This window comes from Rhinatrema bivittatum, chromosome 1 (assembly GCF_901001135.1).
Source record: "Rhinatrema bivittatum chromosome 1, aRhiBiv1.1, whole genome shotgun sequence".
NCBI classification, from domain to species: Eukaryota; Metazoa; Chordata; class Amphibia; order Gymnophiona; family Rhinatrematidae; genus Rhinatrema; species Rhinatrema bivittatum.
The window spans coordinates 311,310,978-311,327,529 of NC_042615.1; the positions used below are offsets into that span (position 1 = coordinate 311,310,978).

General features: G+C 40.4%; 1 protein-coding gene across 1 annotated transcript in view; it reads left to right on the forward strand.

The window, feature by feature from the left end:
• Positions 1 to 15,698, forward strand: part of LOC115095306 (alcohol dehydrogenase 4-like) — a 59,954-nt gene extending 44,256 nt beyond the window's left edge. Inside the window, exons 8-10 of the mRNA XM_029608807.1 lie at positions 1,850 to 1,985; positions 4,315 to 4,453; positions 13,403 to 15,698. Coding sequence (XP_029464667.1) covers positions 1,850 to 1,985; positions 4,315 to 4,453; positions 13,403 to 13,427 — 300 coding nt within the window. The 3' untranslated portion in view covers positions 13,428 to 15,698. The remainder of the gene's footprint in view (positions 1 to 1,849; positions 1,986 to 4,314; positions 4,454 to 13,402) is intronic.
• Positions 15,699 to 16,552: the final 854 nt, after the last annotated feature.

Sequence of the window (16,552 nt, forward strand, 5' to 3'; positions counted from 1 at the left end):
TCAGAGGCCTCGGCCATGACCCTGAAACACCTCTGGGCCGGAACCACACCCGTGCCCCACTCCCAGATGACGCGCCGCCGTGACACGCCTCCTGAAATGCCCCCGACACGCCCCCCCCCAGGAAAGCCCCGGGACTTACGCGCATCCCGGGGCTTGCGCGCACCACCAAGCCTATGCAACATAGGCTCGGCGCGCACAGGGGGAGCTTGGGGCAGGTTTTTGGGGGGTACGCGTGTATCTTATGCGCATACCCCTTTGAAAATCTGCCCCACACAGTTTAATGGGATACAGCTAATATGGATTTACTCAAGAAAAGTGTAACCTCACCAATCTGCTACATTTGTTTGAAGGGATTAATAATCGTGAGTTGGTCAATGTAGTGTATTTGGATGTACAGAAGGCGTTTGAAAAAGACCCTCATGAGAGATTCTTGAGAAAATTAAAAAGTCATGGGATAGGAGGCAATGTCCTATTGTGGATTGTGAACTGGTTAAAAGATAGGAAACAGAGAGTAGGACAATGATTAGTTTTCTCAATGGAGGAAGGTAAACAGTGGAGTACCCCAGGGATCTGTATTGGGGCTGGTGCTTTTTAATATATTTATAAATGATCTGGAAAAGGAACAACGAGTGAGGTAATGATCAGATTTGCAGCCGACACAAAATTACTCCAAGCTGTAAGACCACAAGCAGATTGTGAGAAAATGCAGGAGGACTTTGCAAGACTGGGAGACTGAACATCCAAATTGGCAGATGACAATGAATGTGGACAAGTGTAAAATGATTATCACAGATGTGAGCCCTTGGGCTGTGGTGTGGTTGACGCAGCAAGCAAGCAAACCTATTAGGCCCATGCCGACAGCAGATGGACATGCTCTTACTAGGACTGGATCAGCAGTTTCAACATACTAGCCCCTTTCCCCACAGGTTGATCTTTTGGTTTCCAGGGGCAGACAGTACTTAGGCGAGAGTCCTGTAAGGAGTGGTCAGACGTAGTTGAGTCTCGGGCAGCAGTCAGGGCAGGCAGTGAGCAAATCCAAGTCCAGACCAAGGTTGGGGCAGGCAGCAGGCAGGCAGACAGGTCGAAGTCCAAGCAGAGGTCAGGGCAGGCGGCAGTCCAGAAGAGAAGTCAGTGTTTGACGCGAGGGTCAGAGCCAGGAATCAGACAGAGACAGATAGACAAGACAAAGACAAGGCACTGGGGACCAAGACACAAGCAGGACAGTAAGGGCAAAGTAAGAGTGGGGCAAGACAAGGTAACAATGAAGCAAAGCAAGCAAGGAAACAAGGCAAGGCAGGCAACAAGGAAATGAGGCACATGAGAAGCAACACACATTGCAAAGCTGCAGGAGGACCCGTTTCTGAGATAAGGCTGTGGAGCGCGGCCATGGTTTAAATAGCCAGGTTGCTGACAACATCAGAGTAGTGCTACTAGACATATGCATAACTGTGCAGATACATATAAGAGACATCCTTGCCCCGAGGAGCTTGCAGCCTAGCCAGGATACACAGGCAACAAATAAGAAGTTTAAACAAATGTATCTATTACAATAAAAGCTGGATGGGGTCTTTAAGATTTAAAAGTAACCACAAAATGGTAGGGTTTTCTCCAGGATTTGAATATGTTCAGAGAGGAAACATCAACTCAGGAAGGTTATTCTGTAATATTGCAGCAGAGCGGAAAGTGCAGAGCCAGAAGGCGACAATGGACGAGAAGGGTGACTTGCCCAAGTCGTGCAAGTCATAAGAAGAGCTGTAGGGAGAGATAAGAGAGGAGAGGTAATGAGGAGCTGCAGAGTAAAGGTGATTTCTAACAGCAGCTCTCACATTTCCCCATTTGCTGATTGCAGAAAGCTGCTCTGGAGTGCACCACTGTGGGCTGGGGGACATGTGCAATCGTTGGAGTGGCATTGGAAGACCGCGGAGTCCCTGTTGATCCATTCCAGCTGATAATGGGACGTACCTTAAAGGCCACATTCTTTGGAGGTAAGTTCTGTGCATGATTCCAAAATAGTTTGCTTATTCAAGTCAAAATATCATCTGGCCACAAATCTAATGTAAATAAAATTTACAGAATTGGCACAGAAGTTTGAAACAGGTGTGTGTTGCAACTCTTACCAAGAAGAGTTGCTATGGCAGTGATAGTTATTTGTATGGAAACATTGTTCTTTCCTAATGTTTCTTATCTTCAAATTTAGCCAGATAGCTTCAGTAAAACAATACTGTGGCAGATTTACCAATGGTTTGCCTTGATTTTGTTCTGCTGAAAAACTGCAGTAATGCATTTCCCATGGAAAATACTGAAGAATGCTTTTATTGATAAATGTGGAACAATTTTTGCATGGGAGAAAAAGTTTGACATACCTGTCTCACAGTATTTTTTTGACTGTTTGACACCTATATTATTTCTAGGGATGTGAATCGTTTTTGAACGATTAAAATTATCGTCAGATAATTTTAAAATCGTCCAAAATAGTTAGAGTGCACGATACAATACAAATGCCCCCGATTTATCGTCAGGGGCATTTGTATTGTATCGTTAAATAGGGCGCGGGGAAACCGGCACACCAAAAAAACCCTAAAACCCACCCCGAACCTTTAAAACAAATCCCCCACCCTCCCGAACCCCCCCAAAATGTTTTAAATTACCTGGGGTCCAGTGGGGGGGTCCCGGTGTGATCTCCCTCTCTCTGGCCACGACTGCGTTAAGAGCAATGGTGCCGGTGGCCCTTTGCCCTTATCATGTGACAGGGCAAAGGTAGCGCCGGCGCCATTTTGGTTCCTGACTCCTGACGTCACGCGTGCAGGAGATCGCCCCCGCTGGACCCCCAGGGACTTTTGGCCAGCTTGGGGGGGTCTCCCGTATGACATAGTGAGGGCAAAAGTAGCGCCGGCGCCATTGGCAATACGGGGCCGTATTGCCAATCTTCAAAATGGCGCCGGCGCTACCTTTGCCCTCACTATGTCATATGGGCGACCGTCACCCGTATGACATAGTGAGGGCAAAGGTAGCAAAGGTTGTAAGCTAATGGTATGATAATGTATCAGGGTTTATAAAAGCACACGAACACAAAAATATGCTTAATGTACCTAATCATGGGGTACATATTCAGTCACTGTCTGGATAGCAAGGCTAGCTAGATAAACGTATCCGGCTATCTTTGGAGGTATATTAAATAATACAGCCGCACTACTGAATACAGCTGACTATCTTAAAATTAGCCGGATAACTTTAGGACAGCCCTTGGCATAACCAGACTTAGCTGAATAAATTATCCAACTAACATAACTCCTCCCCAAAACACCCATTAACGCTCCCAAGTTATCTTCCTAATATTTAGCCGGAGAAGCGCCCAAATATGCAATCAGCTGGATAACTAGTGAGTTATCTGGCTAAATGTCTCTAAATTTGGACCTCCAAGTTTTATGCTAAAGTATGTGCACTAATTATGTTTTCTGCATATAAATCCCACACCACGAACTCCAGGTTCAGTCCCACAGACTAACACTAGCCCCAGAAACTTTACTTCAGCTCTGCGCAGGATTTAAATTTCCACGATTAAGAAAACATAGGTCAAGTCTATGCATCTCTGCTAATGTCTCAATCAACATAAGATTTGTATGCAGGAGCACTAATTAATTTGTGCATATATTTACTCACATTAATGTGCACCTATTTGTGCACTATACTCCTCGTTATATCAGGATTAAAGTTGTGCGCACAAAAATGTGTGCACAATCATGAGTTAACATGTGCACACAGCTGAGCACACATTTTTACATCAGCCTATAAAAGCCTTTAGATGGAAGAAGGGTTACTGCAGGGGAATACAAAGTTCAGGCTGATACTCTCATCATTTGATAGCAATAGATGTGAAAAATGTTTAAGCAGATACGATGGAGAATATAGACTAAGATCCTGATTCACTACGATTTTTCTCTCAATTTGTATGTATGGGATAAAAGCTTAGGGCCTAATGTTCAAAAGTATTTACACGCTTAAAAATGGGTTTTATACATGTAAATGCACTTTACCTGTGTAAGTGGGCTTTTGAAAATTACTACAATATATGCCATTGAACTGTCCATAGGATTTACTTACTCATGTAAGTGCACTTTACATGCATAAATTACTTTTGAATATTGCTACGATAGTATATTACATTTACGTGCACAACTTCTTTGAAACTTCACCTGTGAGTGATTCAGATCCTGAGTTGATTCTTTCAAAATAGTCATAAAAGTAATAAGATCCCGATCTCAAAGATGCCATATTTTGATTGATTTGTTGATTAAAATGAGTTTCTTTTCACAGGCTGGAAGAGTGTTGATTCTGTGCCAAAGCTCGTGTCCGATTATTTGAAAAAGAAATTCAACCTGGATGGATTGGTGACCTATACTCTACCATTTGAAAAAATCAATGAGGCTTTTGATTTAATGCACAAGGGGCAGAGGTAAATTGCTATTCAGCTCTTTATCCAAAGACTTGGAATTATTATGTTTCTGTTTAAACAGAGGAACAGAGAATATGACAACAGATAAGGACCAAATAGCCCATCTAGTCTACCCAATTTGATTTCTTTTGTAATGACAGGCAGAGAACACAGTTGATCTTTGGCTCTCCCTTCTTTTCTTTGCAATTAAGGATCTCTTACAGTTTTTGGCTTCAGCCACTTCCACCCAGAAGCCATTACCATTTCCTTGAAGAAATATTTTCGGTTTCTCCTGAGTCTACGCCCTTTGAGTCTCATAGCATGACTTCTTTTACTAGAATTTCCTTTCCACTGAAAATGATTTGCTTCTTTGTACATTATTTATATCATTGCGGTATCTGAATATTTCTCTCTCTCCTCTAGAATCCCTGTATTTTCTCTCCTTTAGGATATATGTATTTAAGCTATTGACCTTAATTTCGTAGGGCTTTTGTACAGACCCAGCACCATTTTAATAGTCCTTCTCTGGACTACCTCTACTTTGCCCATATCCTTTCAAAAGTATGGCTTCCAGAACAGGATATAATACTATACATGAGGTCTCACTAATTACCTGTTCAGAAACAAAATCATCTTCTGTTTTCTCCTAGTTATGCCTCTCCCAGTACACCTTAGTATTCCTCTGGCCACCATCTTGCTGCATTATTTTGCCACCTCGAGATTATTAGAAATGATCACCTGAGATCTCTGTCCTACTTGATATATATCAGTATCTACCTGCCCACCATATATTGTTCCTGCTATTTTTGAATCCCAAATGCATGACTCTGCACATTCTTACATTGAATCTTGACTGCCAAGCATTTGACCAGTCCTCCATTGCATGCAAGTTTATTTCACACATATTCGTTACAGATACCCTGAAAATCTGATTGGCTGGGGGTCCCTAGCACAGGTTTAGGAACCACTGTTCTAAATGATTGCAGGTTTTGGATGGTCCAACAACCAGCAGATTACAATCTCCCACCACCAGCACCTCCCTTTTCATTGTTTTTTTTATGTTTATGGTCTTTAAAAGATATACACTCATTCTGTCCACTAATTATTTTAACACACTCAGACTTTCCAAGTGAAAATAAAATGTTTGCATTTTGGACCCTCTACCCTTTTGGGTAGAGGGTCCCTGATTGAGGGGCTACAGCAAAGTCCCAGGGCTGTCTTTATTCTCCTGGACCTCTAATAATCTTGAGCACCAAACTTCAACCCTAGGAGCCAGAGGTTCTCCAGTGGGGAGGAAGTCTGAGCCTCCAGGACCCTGGATGCTGTGGTGGGGTAACCGTGCTGCACAGTCACTCTCACTCCTTGCTCATTATTTACAGCTACTCACAGTAGAGGGGTGGCTGATCCAAAAGAATACAATTGAAGGAAGGCTCAGAGTCCAGAACTGGTGTTCATAAAAGGGTTTACTTATAACCTAAAAAGTAAGATCAATGATAAGGTTCCAAAAATCATAAATAAAATGAGAAAAATAAAATTTAAAAATATGCACTTCTTTGTCCATGGTACCTCATGTGGATGACCCTCCTTCTTTCAACTGTGTCCTGGTTCAAGATGCCCTCCCTAGTCAGAGTAGGAAATTTTTTCTCCACAAACAACATACACCAGGGGATGATGGAAAAATCCCCTATTTTCAAAATCAGATGATTTGTCCAAAACCCTTCTCAAAGCTCTCAAAAACTCCAATCTGTCTTCCTTCTTATTGTTAACTGAGCTCAAGGTGCACAAAATTAGGATCCACCCTTCCTTCCAGGGGGTACTCCCTCTCAGTCAGGAACTGGTCCAATGGTTAATACATGGAAATCGTCGGCTCAGTGTGCTGCGGCGGTCAAAAAAGCAAACAGAATATTAGGAATTATTAGGAAAGGAATGTGAATAAAATGGAGGATGTCATGGAACTGATGGCCATTTTCGGTTAGTAATAAGCCCTGGGTAAGTCTTGTTTCAAGCTAGAGCAGTGCAGGTCAGCAAGGGGGAGGATACCATTCATATGCAGTCCCTCCCTTTGAGGGGTCTGGAATGGCCGTCCTCTTGAGAGGTCTTTTAAGCAGCTCCCTAAAGGGAGTCTGGGGGTAGTCCCTTATGGTTTGCATAAGAGTTAGGAGGAAATGAGGAACTTAAACCTTTGTTGTTTTTCAGGCCCAGTCAGGGAAAGCAGGCTAACCCAGCCTATGGAAGCTGACCAGGGTCGGGAGGATTTCCATCCAGTCTACTCACTAGCTGGTTGGGATATCCCTCTGGGGATATTTTTGGGCTTTATATATTTTCTTGGTAGGAGGCTGGTGAATATCTGTGCACCACCTGGACTAAGGGATTGGGAAACCCTGTTTAGGGGGCTGCCCAGGTTAGGGAAGACCTGCCTCTCTACAACTCGATGAGGACATAGGAGGTGGTGACCCGGTGTCAGGTCCCTCTGGTGTTAAATTACTTTTCTTCGCCCCCTGGGGAGAAAGAGAGGATTTTCAACTCTCTGTACTAAGACTGTTTTGCCTATTTTATCTAGAATCAGAGGGGAATCCCTGCCACACAACAAAAGTGGGTACCTTTTCCACCCAAGGCCTCCACGTCTCCATTCCCTGGAAAGTGGGGATACTCTGGGTCCCTGTAAGGGATACTTCTGAATACATTGAGAGGTTGAACTGTAAAGTGAATAGCTTAATTGTGGGGCTGAGAACTAAATCAATTGTGCCCATATACCACTGCTTATCTGCAAGTAAACTGCAATTTTAGAGACCAATTCAGAGTCTGGAGTGGTTCTTGTACAATGGGCCCACAGTGTGAACCTTCAGGGGGGATACTCCTCTCCCAGAGGTACACAGACCTAACAGATACACCTTTAGCACTCAGGGCCCTGAAAGGTAACTTTCCCCTATTTAACAAAGGACCCACACCTTGGGAAGAAAATAGACAGTGTCTACCACTAGCCTGGGTCCCTGCCCCAAAGGACTACAAATATGTTTATTGACCCACTTATGCAGGACAGGAACACCGGAGTAGGGTTATAGTCATAATGCCTCTGTATCGCTCCATGGTGAGACTGCACCTTGAGTACTGTGTACAATTCTGGTCACCACATCTTAAAAAACATATAGTTGCACTGGAGAAGGTACAGAGAAGAACGACCAAAATGATAAAGTGGATGGAACGGCTCCCCTATGAGGAAAGGCTAAAGAGGTTAGGGTGAGTCATCTTAGAGAAGAGACAGCTGAGGGGGGATATGACAGAGGTTTATAAAATCATGAGAGGACTAGAATGGGTACATGTGAATCAGTTATTTACTCTTTCAGATAATGAAGGTCTAGGGGGCACTCCATGAAGTTAGCAAGTAGTACATTTAAAACAAATAGGAGAAAATTATTTTTCATTCAACACACAATTAAACTCTGGAATTCATTGGTGGAGGATGTTGTTAGTGCAGTTAGTGTAGCTGGGTTTAAAAAAGGTTTTGAGACGTTCCTGGAGAAGTTCATAAACTGCTATTAATCAAGTTGAGTTAGGGAATATTACTGGCATTAGTAGTATGGGATCTATTTAATGTTTGAGTACTTGCCAGGTACTTGTAACCATTTGGCCACTGTTGGAAACAGGATTCTGGGCTTGATGGACCCTCGGTCTGACCCAGAATGACAACTTCTTATGTTCTTAGAATAGCAAAAACTACTCTTCCAACTTCTCAAATCATCTCAAAGACTCTTGATCCCTAAAACCTACTCAAATAACTAGGCCTTGAGGACCTACTCAACTCTACTCCTCACAACACTCCTCTACACTTCAAGATCCCAGATTAATCTGATCTGAGTATGCTCTTAGTATATAAAGGGACAAATAACCCATCTCAAAAAGAGGAAGGCCCAAATACTAAGGAGGGCACAGAATATGCAGAAAGGTCCCATCAAAATTCCCAAAATGAACCCTGGGAAAATGTGCAGATTCTAATCCCTGCCTCACATGCTAACTGCACATTGAAACGTGGTAGACAGGAAGTCAAAAAAAAGATGATTGAGGCACAGATCCTTGATGATGCATATGTCTGTATTCTGCTGTGCCTTAGGATTGTCAAGGTTTCAATACATCTGTGGAAGTAAAAACTCATAATAAAATCTTTTTCAGGTACATTTGACGTAAAAGGTCTATGAGGAAGACAGTTGGACCATTAGATGATTAAGGGGTAAAAGGAGCACTTAGGGATGACAAAGTCATAGCAGAGAGACTAAATTAATTCTTTGCTTCAATATTCACTGAGGAAGATGTAAGAGATATACCCATGCCAGAAATGATATTCAAATATGATGATTCAGAGGAACTAAAACAAATCTCAGTGAACCTGGAAATTGACAAACTAAAGAGTAGCAAATCACCTAAACCAGATGGTATACATCCCAGAGTGCTAAAAGAAGTGAGAAATGAAATTGTGGACCTGCTATAGGAAATTTGTAAACTATCAATAACATCATCTATGGTACCTGAAGACTGGATTGTTAACATAAGAACATAAGAAATTGCCATACCGGGTCAGACCAAGAGTCCATCAAGCCCCGCATCCTGTTTCCAACAGTGGCAAATCTAGGCTACAAGTATTTTGTAAGTACCCAAAAACTAAGTATATCCCACGCTACTGATGCTAGTTACAGCAGTGGCTATTTTCTAAGTAAACTTGATTAATAGCAGGTAATGACTTCTCTTCCAAGAACTTATCCAAACCCAGCTACACTAACTGCACTAACCACATCCTCTGGCAACAAATTCCGGAGTTAATTGTGCGTTGAGTGAAAAAGAATTTTCTCTGATTAGTTTTAAATCTGCTACATGCTAACTTCAAGTAGTACCCCTTAGTCCTTCTATCGTCCGAAAGATTAAATAACAGATTCACATTTACCAATGTAACACCAATTTTTAAAAATGGATCAAGGGGTGATCCAGGAAATTACAGACCAGTGAGTCTGACTTCTGTGCCACGCAAAATGGTAGAAACTATCATAAAGAACAAAATTGCTGAACATATAGATACACAATCCCAAAGGAGTGCAAAAATACTATAGGTCCAAGAGTTGTATCATCAAAATATTTATTTTAAACGTTCAAACGGAACCACTCCTTATTTTTAATCCATACATCAATTAATGACTGCTTCAGGGTCCCCCGACACGGACCCCGTGTTTCGCCCGAAGACTGCGTCGGGAGGGACAGATGACTCCTTTGGGATTGTGTATATTAATTTGGAGTGCAGCTTTGCTCCTTCTCTATATTTGAACATATAGATAAACATAGTTTAATGGGACAAAGCCAACATGAATTTAGCCAAGGGAAGTCTTGTCTCACAAATTTGCTACATTTTTTGAGGGTGTAAATAAGCATGTGGATGGATAAAGATGAGCCAGTTGAGATAGTGTATCTGGATTTCCAGAAAGTATTTGACAACGTCCCTCATGAAAGACCTCTTAGGAAATTAGAAAGTCATGGGATAGGTGGCAGTGTCCTATTGTGGATTGCCAACTGGTTAAAAGATAGAAAACAGAGAATAGGGATAAATGGTATATTTTCCCAATGGAACAGTTGAATAGTGGAGTGTCCCAGGAATCTGTTCTGGGACCACTGCTTTTTAATATATTTATAAATGGCCTGGAAATGGGAACAACAATAATTTTTTGCCGATGACAAAAATTATTCAAAGTTGTCAAATCACAAGAGGATTGTGAAAAATTGCAAGAGGACATTGCAAAACTAGGAGAAGGTACAGAGAAGGGCTACCAAAATGATAAGGGGAATGGAACAACTCCCCTATGAGGAAAGACTAAAGAGGTTAGGACTTTTCAGCTTGGAGAAGAGACGACTGAGGGGGGATATGATAGAGGTGTTTAAAATCATGAGAGGTCTAGAACGGGTAGATGTGAATCGGTTATTTACTCTTTCGGATAGTAGAAAGACTAGGGGACACTCCATGAAGTTAGCATGGGGCACATTTAAAACTAATCGGAGAAAGTTCTTTTTTACTCAACGCACAATTAAACTCTGGAATTTGTTGCCAGAGAATGTGGTTCGTGCAGTTAGTATAGCTGTGTTTAAAAAAGGATTGGATAAGTTCTTGGAGGAGAAGTCCATTACCTGTAATTAAGTTCACTTAGAGAATAGCCACTGCCATTAGCAATGGTTACATGGAATAGACTTAGTTTTTGGGTACTTGCCAGGTTCTTATGGCCTGGATTGGCCACTGTTGGAAACAGGATGCTGGGCTTGATGGACCCTTGGTCTGACCCAGTATGGCATTTTCTTATGTTCTTATGTTCTTACTGAGCATGCAGATCTGAAATGAAATTTAATGTAGACAAGTGCAAAGCGATGTACTTGGGAAAGAGTAACCCAAAATATAGCTACAAAATGCAAGGTTCTACATTAGGAGACAACACTCAGGATAAGGATCTAGATGTCATCATTGAAAATAAGTTGAAATCTTCTGCTAAGTCTGCAGCAGCAGCCAAGAAAGCAAATAGAATGCTAGGGATTATTAGGAAAGGAATGAAGAATAAAACAGAGAATATCATAATGCCTCTGTATCGTTCCATGCTGCAACCTCATCTTGAATATTGTGTTCAGTTCTGGACCTACATCTCAAGAAAGATATAGCAGAATCAAAAAAGGTAAGAACATAAGAACATAAGAAAATGCCATACTGGGTCAGACCAAGGGTCCATCAAGCCCAGCATCCTGCTTCCAACAATGGCCAATCCAGTCCACAAGAACCTGGCAAGAACCCAAAAACTAAGTCTATTCCATGTTACCATTGCTAATGGCAGTAGCTATTCTCTAGGTGAACTTAATAGCAGGTAATGGACTTCTCCTCCAAGAACTTATCCAATCCTTTTTTAAACACAGCTATACTAACTGCACTAACCACATCCTCTGGCAACAAATTCCAGAGTTTTTTTTTGTGTAAATATCTTTATTGGTACAGTCAGTAAATAAACATCAAGAACAACACGGGTTCCAGAGTTTAATTGTGCATTGAGTAAAAAATAACTTTCTCCGATTAGTTTTAAATGTGCCCCATGCTAACTTCATGGAGTGCCCCCTAGTCTTTCTACTATCCGAAAAAGTAAATAACCGATTCACATCTACCCGTTCTAGACCTCTCATGATTTTAAACACCTCTATCATATCCCCCCTCAGTCGTCTCTTCTCCAAGCTGAAAAGTCCTAACCTCTTTAGTCTTTCCTCATAGGGGAGGTACAAAGAAGAACAACCAAGATGATAAAGGGGATGGAACAATTCCCCATTGAAGAAGGGCTAAAGAGGTTAAGACTCTTCAGCTTGAAGAAGAGACAGCTGAGGGGAGATATGATAGAGGTCTATAAAATAATGAGTGGAATGGAACGTGTAAATGTTAATGCGTTGTTTACTCTTTCGAAAAGTACAAAGACCAGGGACACCCAATGAAGTTACTGGGTAATACATTTAAAACTAAGGGAAAATATTTTTTTACTCAATGCATAATTAAGCTCTGGAATTTAGTGCCAGAGGATGTGAGGAAAGCTATTAGTATAGCTGCATTTAAAAAAGGTTTGGACAAGTTCCTGGAAGAAAAGTCCATTAACCATTATTAAGGTAGAGTTGCAGAAATCCAATGTTTATTCTTGGGATAAGCAGCTTGGGGGTCGATTTTCAAAACTGTGCGTGTGCATCCATGTGTGTGCAGTTCCCGGTGCACACGGCTGCATGTGGCCAGGCCTATTCTAAAATGCACATGGCGCACGCAAAGCCCGACCATGCATGTAACTCCAGCTTTTTACGCATGTGGCCTTTTTATAATTGGCCCATTAGAATCTATTTACTCCTTGGGATCCTGCCAGATACTTGTGACTTGGATTCGTCACTGATAGAAACAGGATACTGGGCTTGATGGATCCTTGGTCTGACCCAATATGGTAAGTCTTTTGTTTTTATTTTCTTATGTGTCTAACCTCGCAGAAGGAGGACAATTATCAGCACAGAGACTTCCATCTTGGATACATTTCTACGGTATGGTTGAGTGTAGTCCAATAAAATGGTATCCCCTTATTTGTATTTTTTTGTTGTTTATTGAACTTTATTTCCATGTACTGCTGAGTTAAATTTTAATGATACAGGATAGTACAAAAGGCTTCAGTCTTGCAGGAATCTTACTTTCCAACCTTAGGCCACCAAGAAAGGTACAAGTCACCCAAGCAATTGTCCCAGGGAAGCTGAGAGGTATAGAGAAAACAGGAGTGAAAGCAATCTGAAAAAGTTCCAAGTATAAGAACACAATGAATCTTATCTTAATCAAGGTCAAGGATTTATCCAACCCTATCATTACAAATGAAAATGCTTTCATGGACTGACTTTAACAATCAAGTTTGCAGGAAGAAATTTTTCTCCCCATCAGCCTAAACCTGATTTTCAACGATAAGTTTTGGGTCATCCAGAATTTCCAAGAGCAGCTCTATAGATCATCAAATGGGTTCTGTCCATTTCAAACTTTCTCATATCCGATGGCAATAGTGAGAATATTTGCTCTTTAAAACTATTGCCATCTTATAATAACTGCTAACAGCAAGAATCATCCCTGAGCAAATCACTAGCTCCTATAAGCATGTTAGATGCCACTTGCAAACATTTTATTTGAAACGTGTAATAAATTAATAGTTAATACTATTTTATGAAAGTATACCTAAGGTAAGAAAGCGTTCATATTGCCTGAAGAAGGGTCCTGTGTGATCCTGAAACCCCATTTACTCCATCATCTTTCAATTATTTTTCATTTCTCCAATAAAAAAGGTATCAACATCTTTAAAGAATTCAATGTGTTTCTTACTGTCAGTACGGCTACTGGAGCTCTTGCACTACCTGAAAAAAAAAATCAGAGTATATAGAACTAACTGTTTTCTTTTTTATTTACAGTATCAGAACTATCTTGATATTTTAAGAAGACAGATGAGGCTGTAGGAAGTCATCTACTGCCTTTCCAGCACCTTTCTCCGTTTATTCATCATCCAGTTTACCAAAGGAGAATATATTCCAAATAGCACTTATATGCATGGCAATTGGAAGCAGTCATAAATTAAAGGTTGCAATGGAAAGAATCTAGTGGCATGCTATGTGTGTTGCTTTGTTGTGCAATAGCTGTTCAGGAACGAGAACTGGATATTGGCAAACTGCTTTTTGTTATTTACACTACTGCAGAGCCTGATTGTGATTACATTTTATTCCATTTCCTAAGCTGCATAAATTGCATGTGCTTCTTTTGGTAGCCTTCCATTTCCCATTTTTCAGCTGCTTGCCCCCCAACAATGGTCGGGTCAAAGAGAGAGAGGCCAAGAGTGTCTTCTAAAGTCTAGGAAAGCCTCTTTCAAATTGCTCCATTTTGTAACTGCATGTTGGTCATTTGTACAATTAAAAGCTGAACAGTGTGTACAGCACTGTGACATTATGAACCACAGCAAGAATATTTTCAGCTGCTTTCTTGCTATACATGTATAGCATTACTAAGAACCACTATGCATTCTTTACAAGGTAATATTTTGAAAAGTATAAATGAGGCCACACCTCACAGGCAGGGAACATTTTAAGACTTGTTTCTTACCAGTTTCAGTCTTACCTCCCAACTAACCCCAGTTCTTCAGAGATACATTGAAGCAAACCTAGGATCTTCAGCTCCCAAAAGCAAGCGTGCTGGGGTTTGTATCCTATGTCGAGACATAGGATAGGGATTTTCAGAACCAAAACTAGTTCAAAGTGTCCCTGATGGCTTGCAGAAGGTTCCAGCTTTTACTATATGTTTAATTACTCTAAATGGGTAAGAAGTTTTGAGCTATATATTTGCTGGTAAAAAATAAAAAAAAAAACATCAGGAAGCTCATATTAAGATCTGGAATGGCTCAAATTGGTACATAGTGAGAGTATTAAACTGGTCATTGTTCCAAGTCCTAGAGGTGGGAGCAACCACAGACGCAACTATGTATACCAGCATCTGATCTGGTGAGAAAGAGAGCAAAGTCATAACAAACAATCATAGAAACTTATTAATTGGCCATTAAAATGTACTAGAATAAGGAAATTGTCAAAAAGGAGCTGTTGTGGAAAGTGGTACCATTTTTGGTCAATAAGAAAAGGAGTGTGTCTATTAAAGAGAAAAAGTTAGTAACTCTGCAGAGAGCATTAGCCTGCAAACCTCGCCAGAAAAACACAATGTACACTTCAGAATTACAGAATCCAGATATGTACCAGTCAATGCTATTAATTGCATTACAATCATAGATCACATTTATGTGATCCAGGAAAATCAAGGAAAATTGGGAACTTCGTTATTCATTTCCTGATTTTCTAGGCCCCCTGTTATTGCATCTTCTGATTATGATCCAATAACCCTGCTCACTGGTGAAAACACAGATTATGGATAGGGTTTTTGATCACAGATTGACATTTTTAGCACATTTTTTCTGAAGGGAGCAGCAACCCTTGAATCTCATCTGAAAGATGGAAACAGGCACTCATTTGTAGAGGGAGGGTGTGGGGTAGAGAAATAATTGAGATCGAATTTGAGCTTTGGAAGAAGGTATGAAGATGACAAATAACTCGCATATAATCAAATACTAAAGTTAGAATGTGCCCGTGAAGAGAGGAGACTGAGATTTCTCTAGCCAGATACTTTTGAAAATATTTCTTTCCCGAGGTTCATGGTTATTGAATTTAGGTTATAGAATTTAATCCACAAGTGGGAATTAATCAACCTTGCTATACCTTTAGTTAAATCTAGATTCTCCCCAATCTCTCTTATGTAACACTGGTAGAAACTGCTAATTGTTATTTCTGCCTCATGTATAGAACTGCTGGTGCTTTCCACAACTCTTCTCTTTTCTCCTCTACATATATCTCCTCACTGCAGAATCTTCCTTCCAACCCTCTCCGATCCAGTATGACTGTGACTAGGTACTTTCTCATAATTATGTGCTAGCATGTTTTCTCAGAGCATCTTGTGTTTCTTAGGATATCCCACCAAGAAATTATTAGTCATGACTTTAAGCTTTAAAGCATGGGAGGTTAGAAAAGTTAAATGTGTAATAACAGTAATTACTTTTTGTCTTTGAATGTTGCTTTCAGCTTCATTATGTATAAACCTCTCAATTACTCTTTCTGAAATTAACAATGCATTAAAATATGGTTGCTTTTGCAATAAAGAGACAACTTTTAAAAAGAACTCGGTGTGAGCTTCTTTCATCCATTTTCAATCAGTCCCACAATGCAGTGTCTTATGCACTTTTTTAGGTGCACCATGAGAATATGTATGAAAACGTATTCCTTGCAAATATTTTCACAGAAAATTTCATGAAAATAAAGAATACTGCAAAAAAATAAATTGCTTAAAAAACTCTTCATAGAGGCCATGTGCTCATAAAAGTCCTTAAACACATAAATGCTAGAATACATTCTTTTATCCAAACCAACTACTGAGCTACAAAAATCCCAATGTTCACCCAGAAAAATAACAATGCAGGGGATATAATTCCTTATAATAAAACCTCAAAGAGGAAAAAGTATCAGAACTTAGCACTCAATAATTATAATCCAAATTTGGAATAATATTAAGATACAGTAGGTAGAAAAAGGTAAAAGATTTTTTCTTAATAAAGTTGTTTAAAATGAAGTTTTCAATAGGATTGTAAAAAGAGGAAAAGTACATGAGGTGAAAATCTATTGCTCAAATATATGATACTGGTTGCAGTTCATTGCAGGCAAGAGCTTGTATTCCATAGCAGTGGTGCAGTAACAGAGAATGCATAGTCCCTTGTCACAAACAATCTTGCGGTTCTTACTGATGGGACTTCAAGGAGGCCTCTCTCTTGAGATGGAAGAGTTTTTGTGGGTTGGAAAGTTCATATCAGAAAATGTACCCATTGGAATGAGCTAGTTCTGAGCAATTTATGAATTTTCAGTAGAACTTTATACTGAATTCAAACTTAAGAGGTAGCTACTGAAGCTGGATCAGTGTCAGGGTAATGTGGTCTGTAACTTTCTTTCCACTAATTAGGCGAGTTGTAGAATTTAATAGTA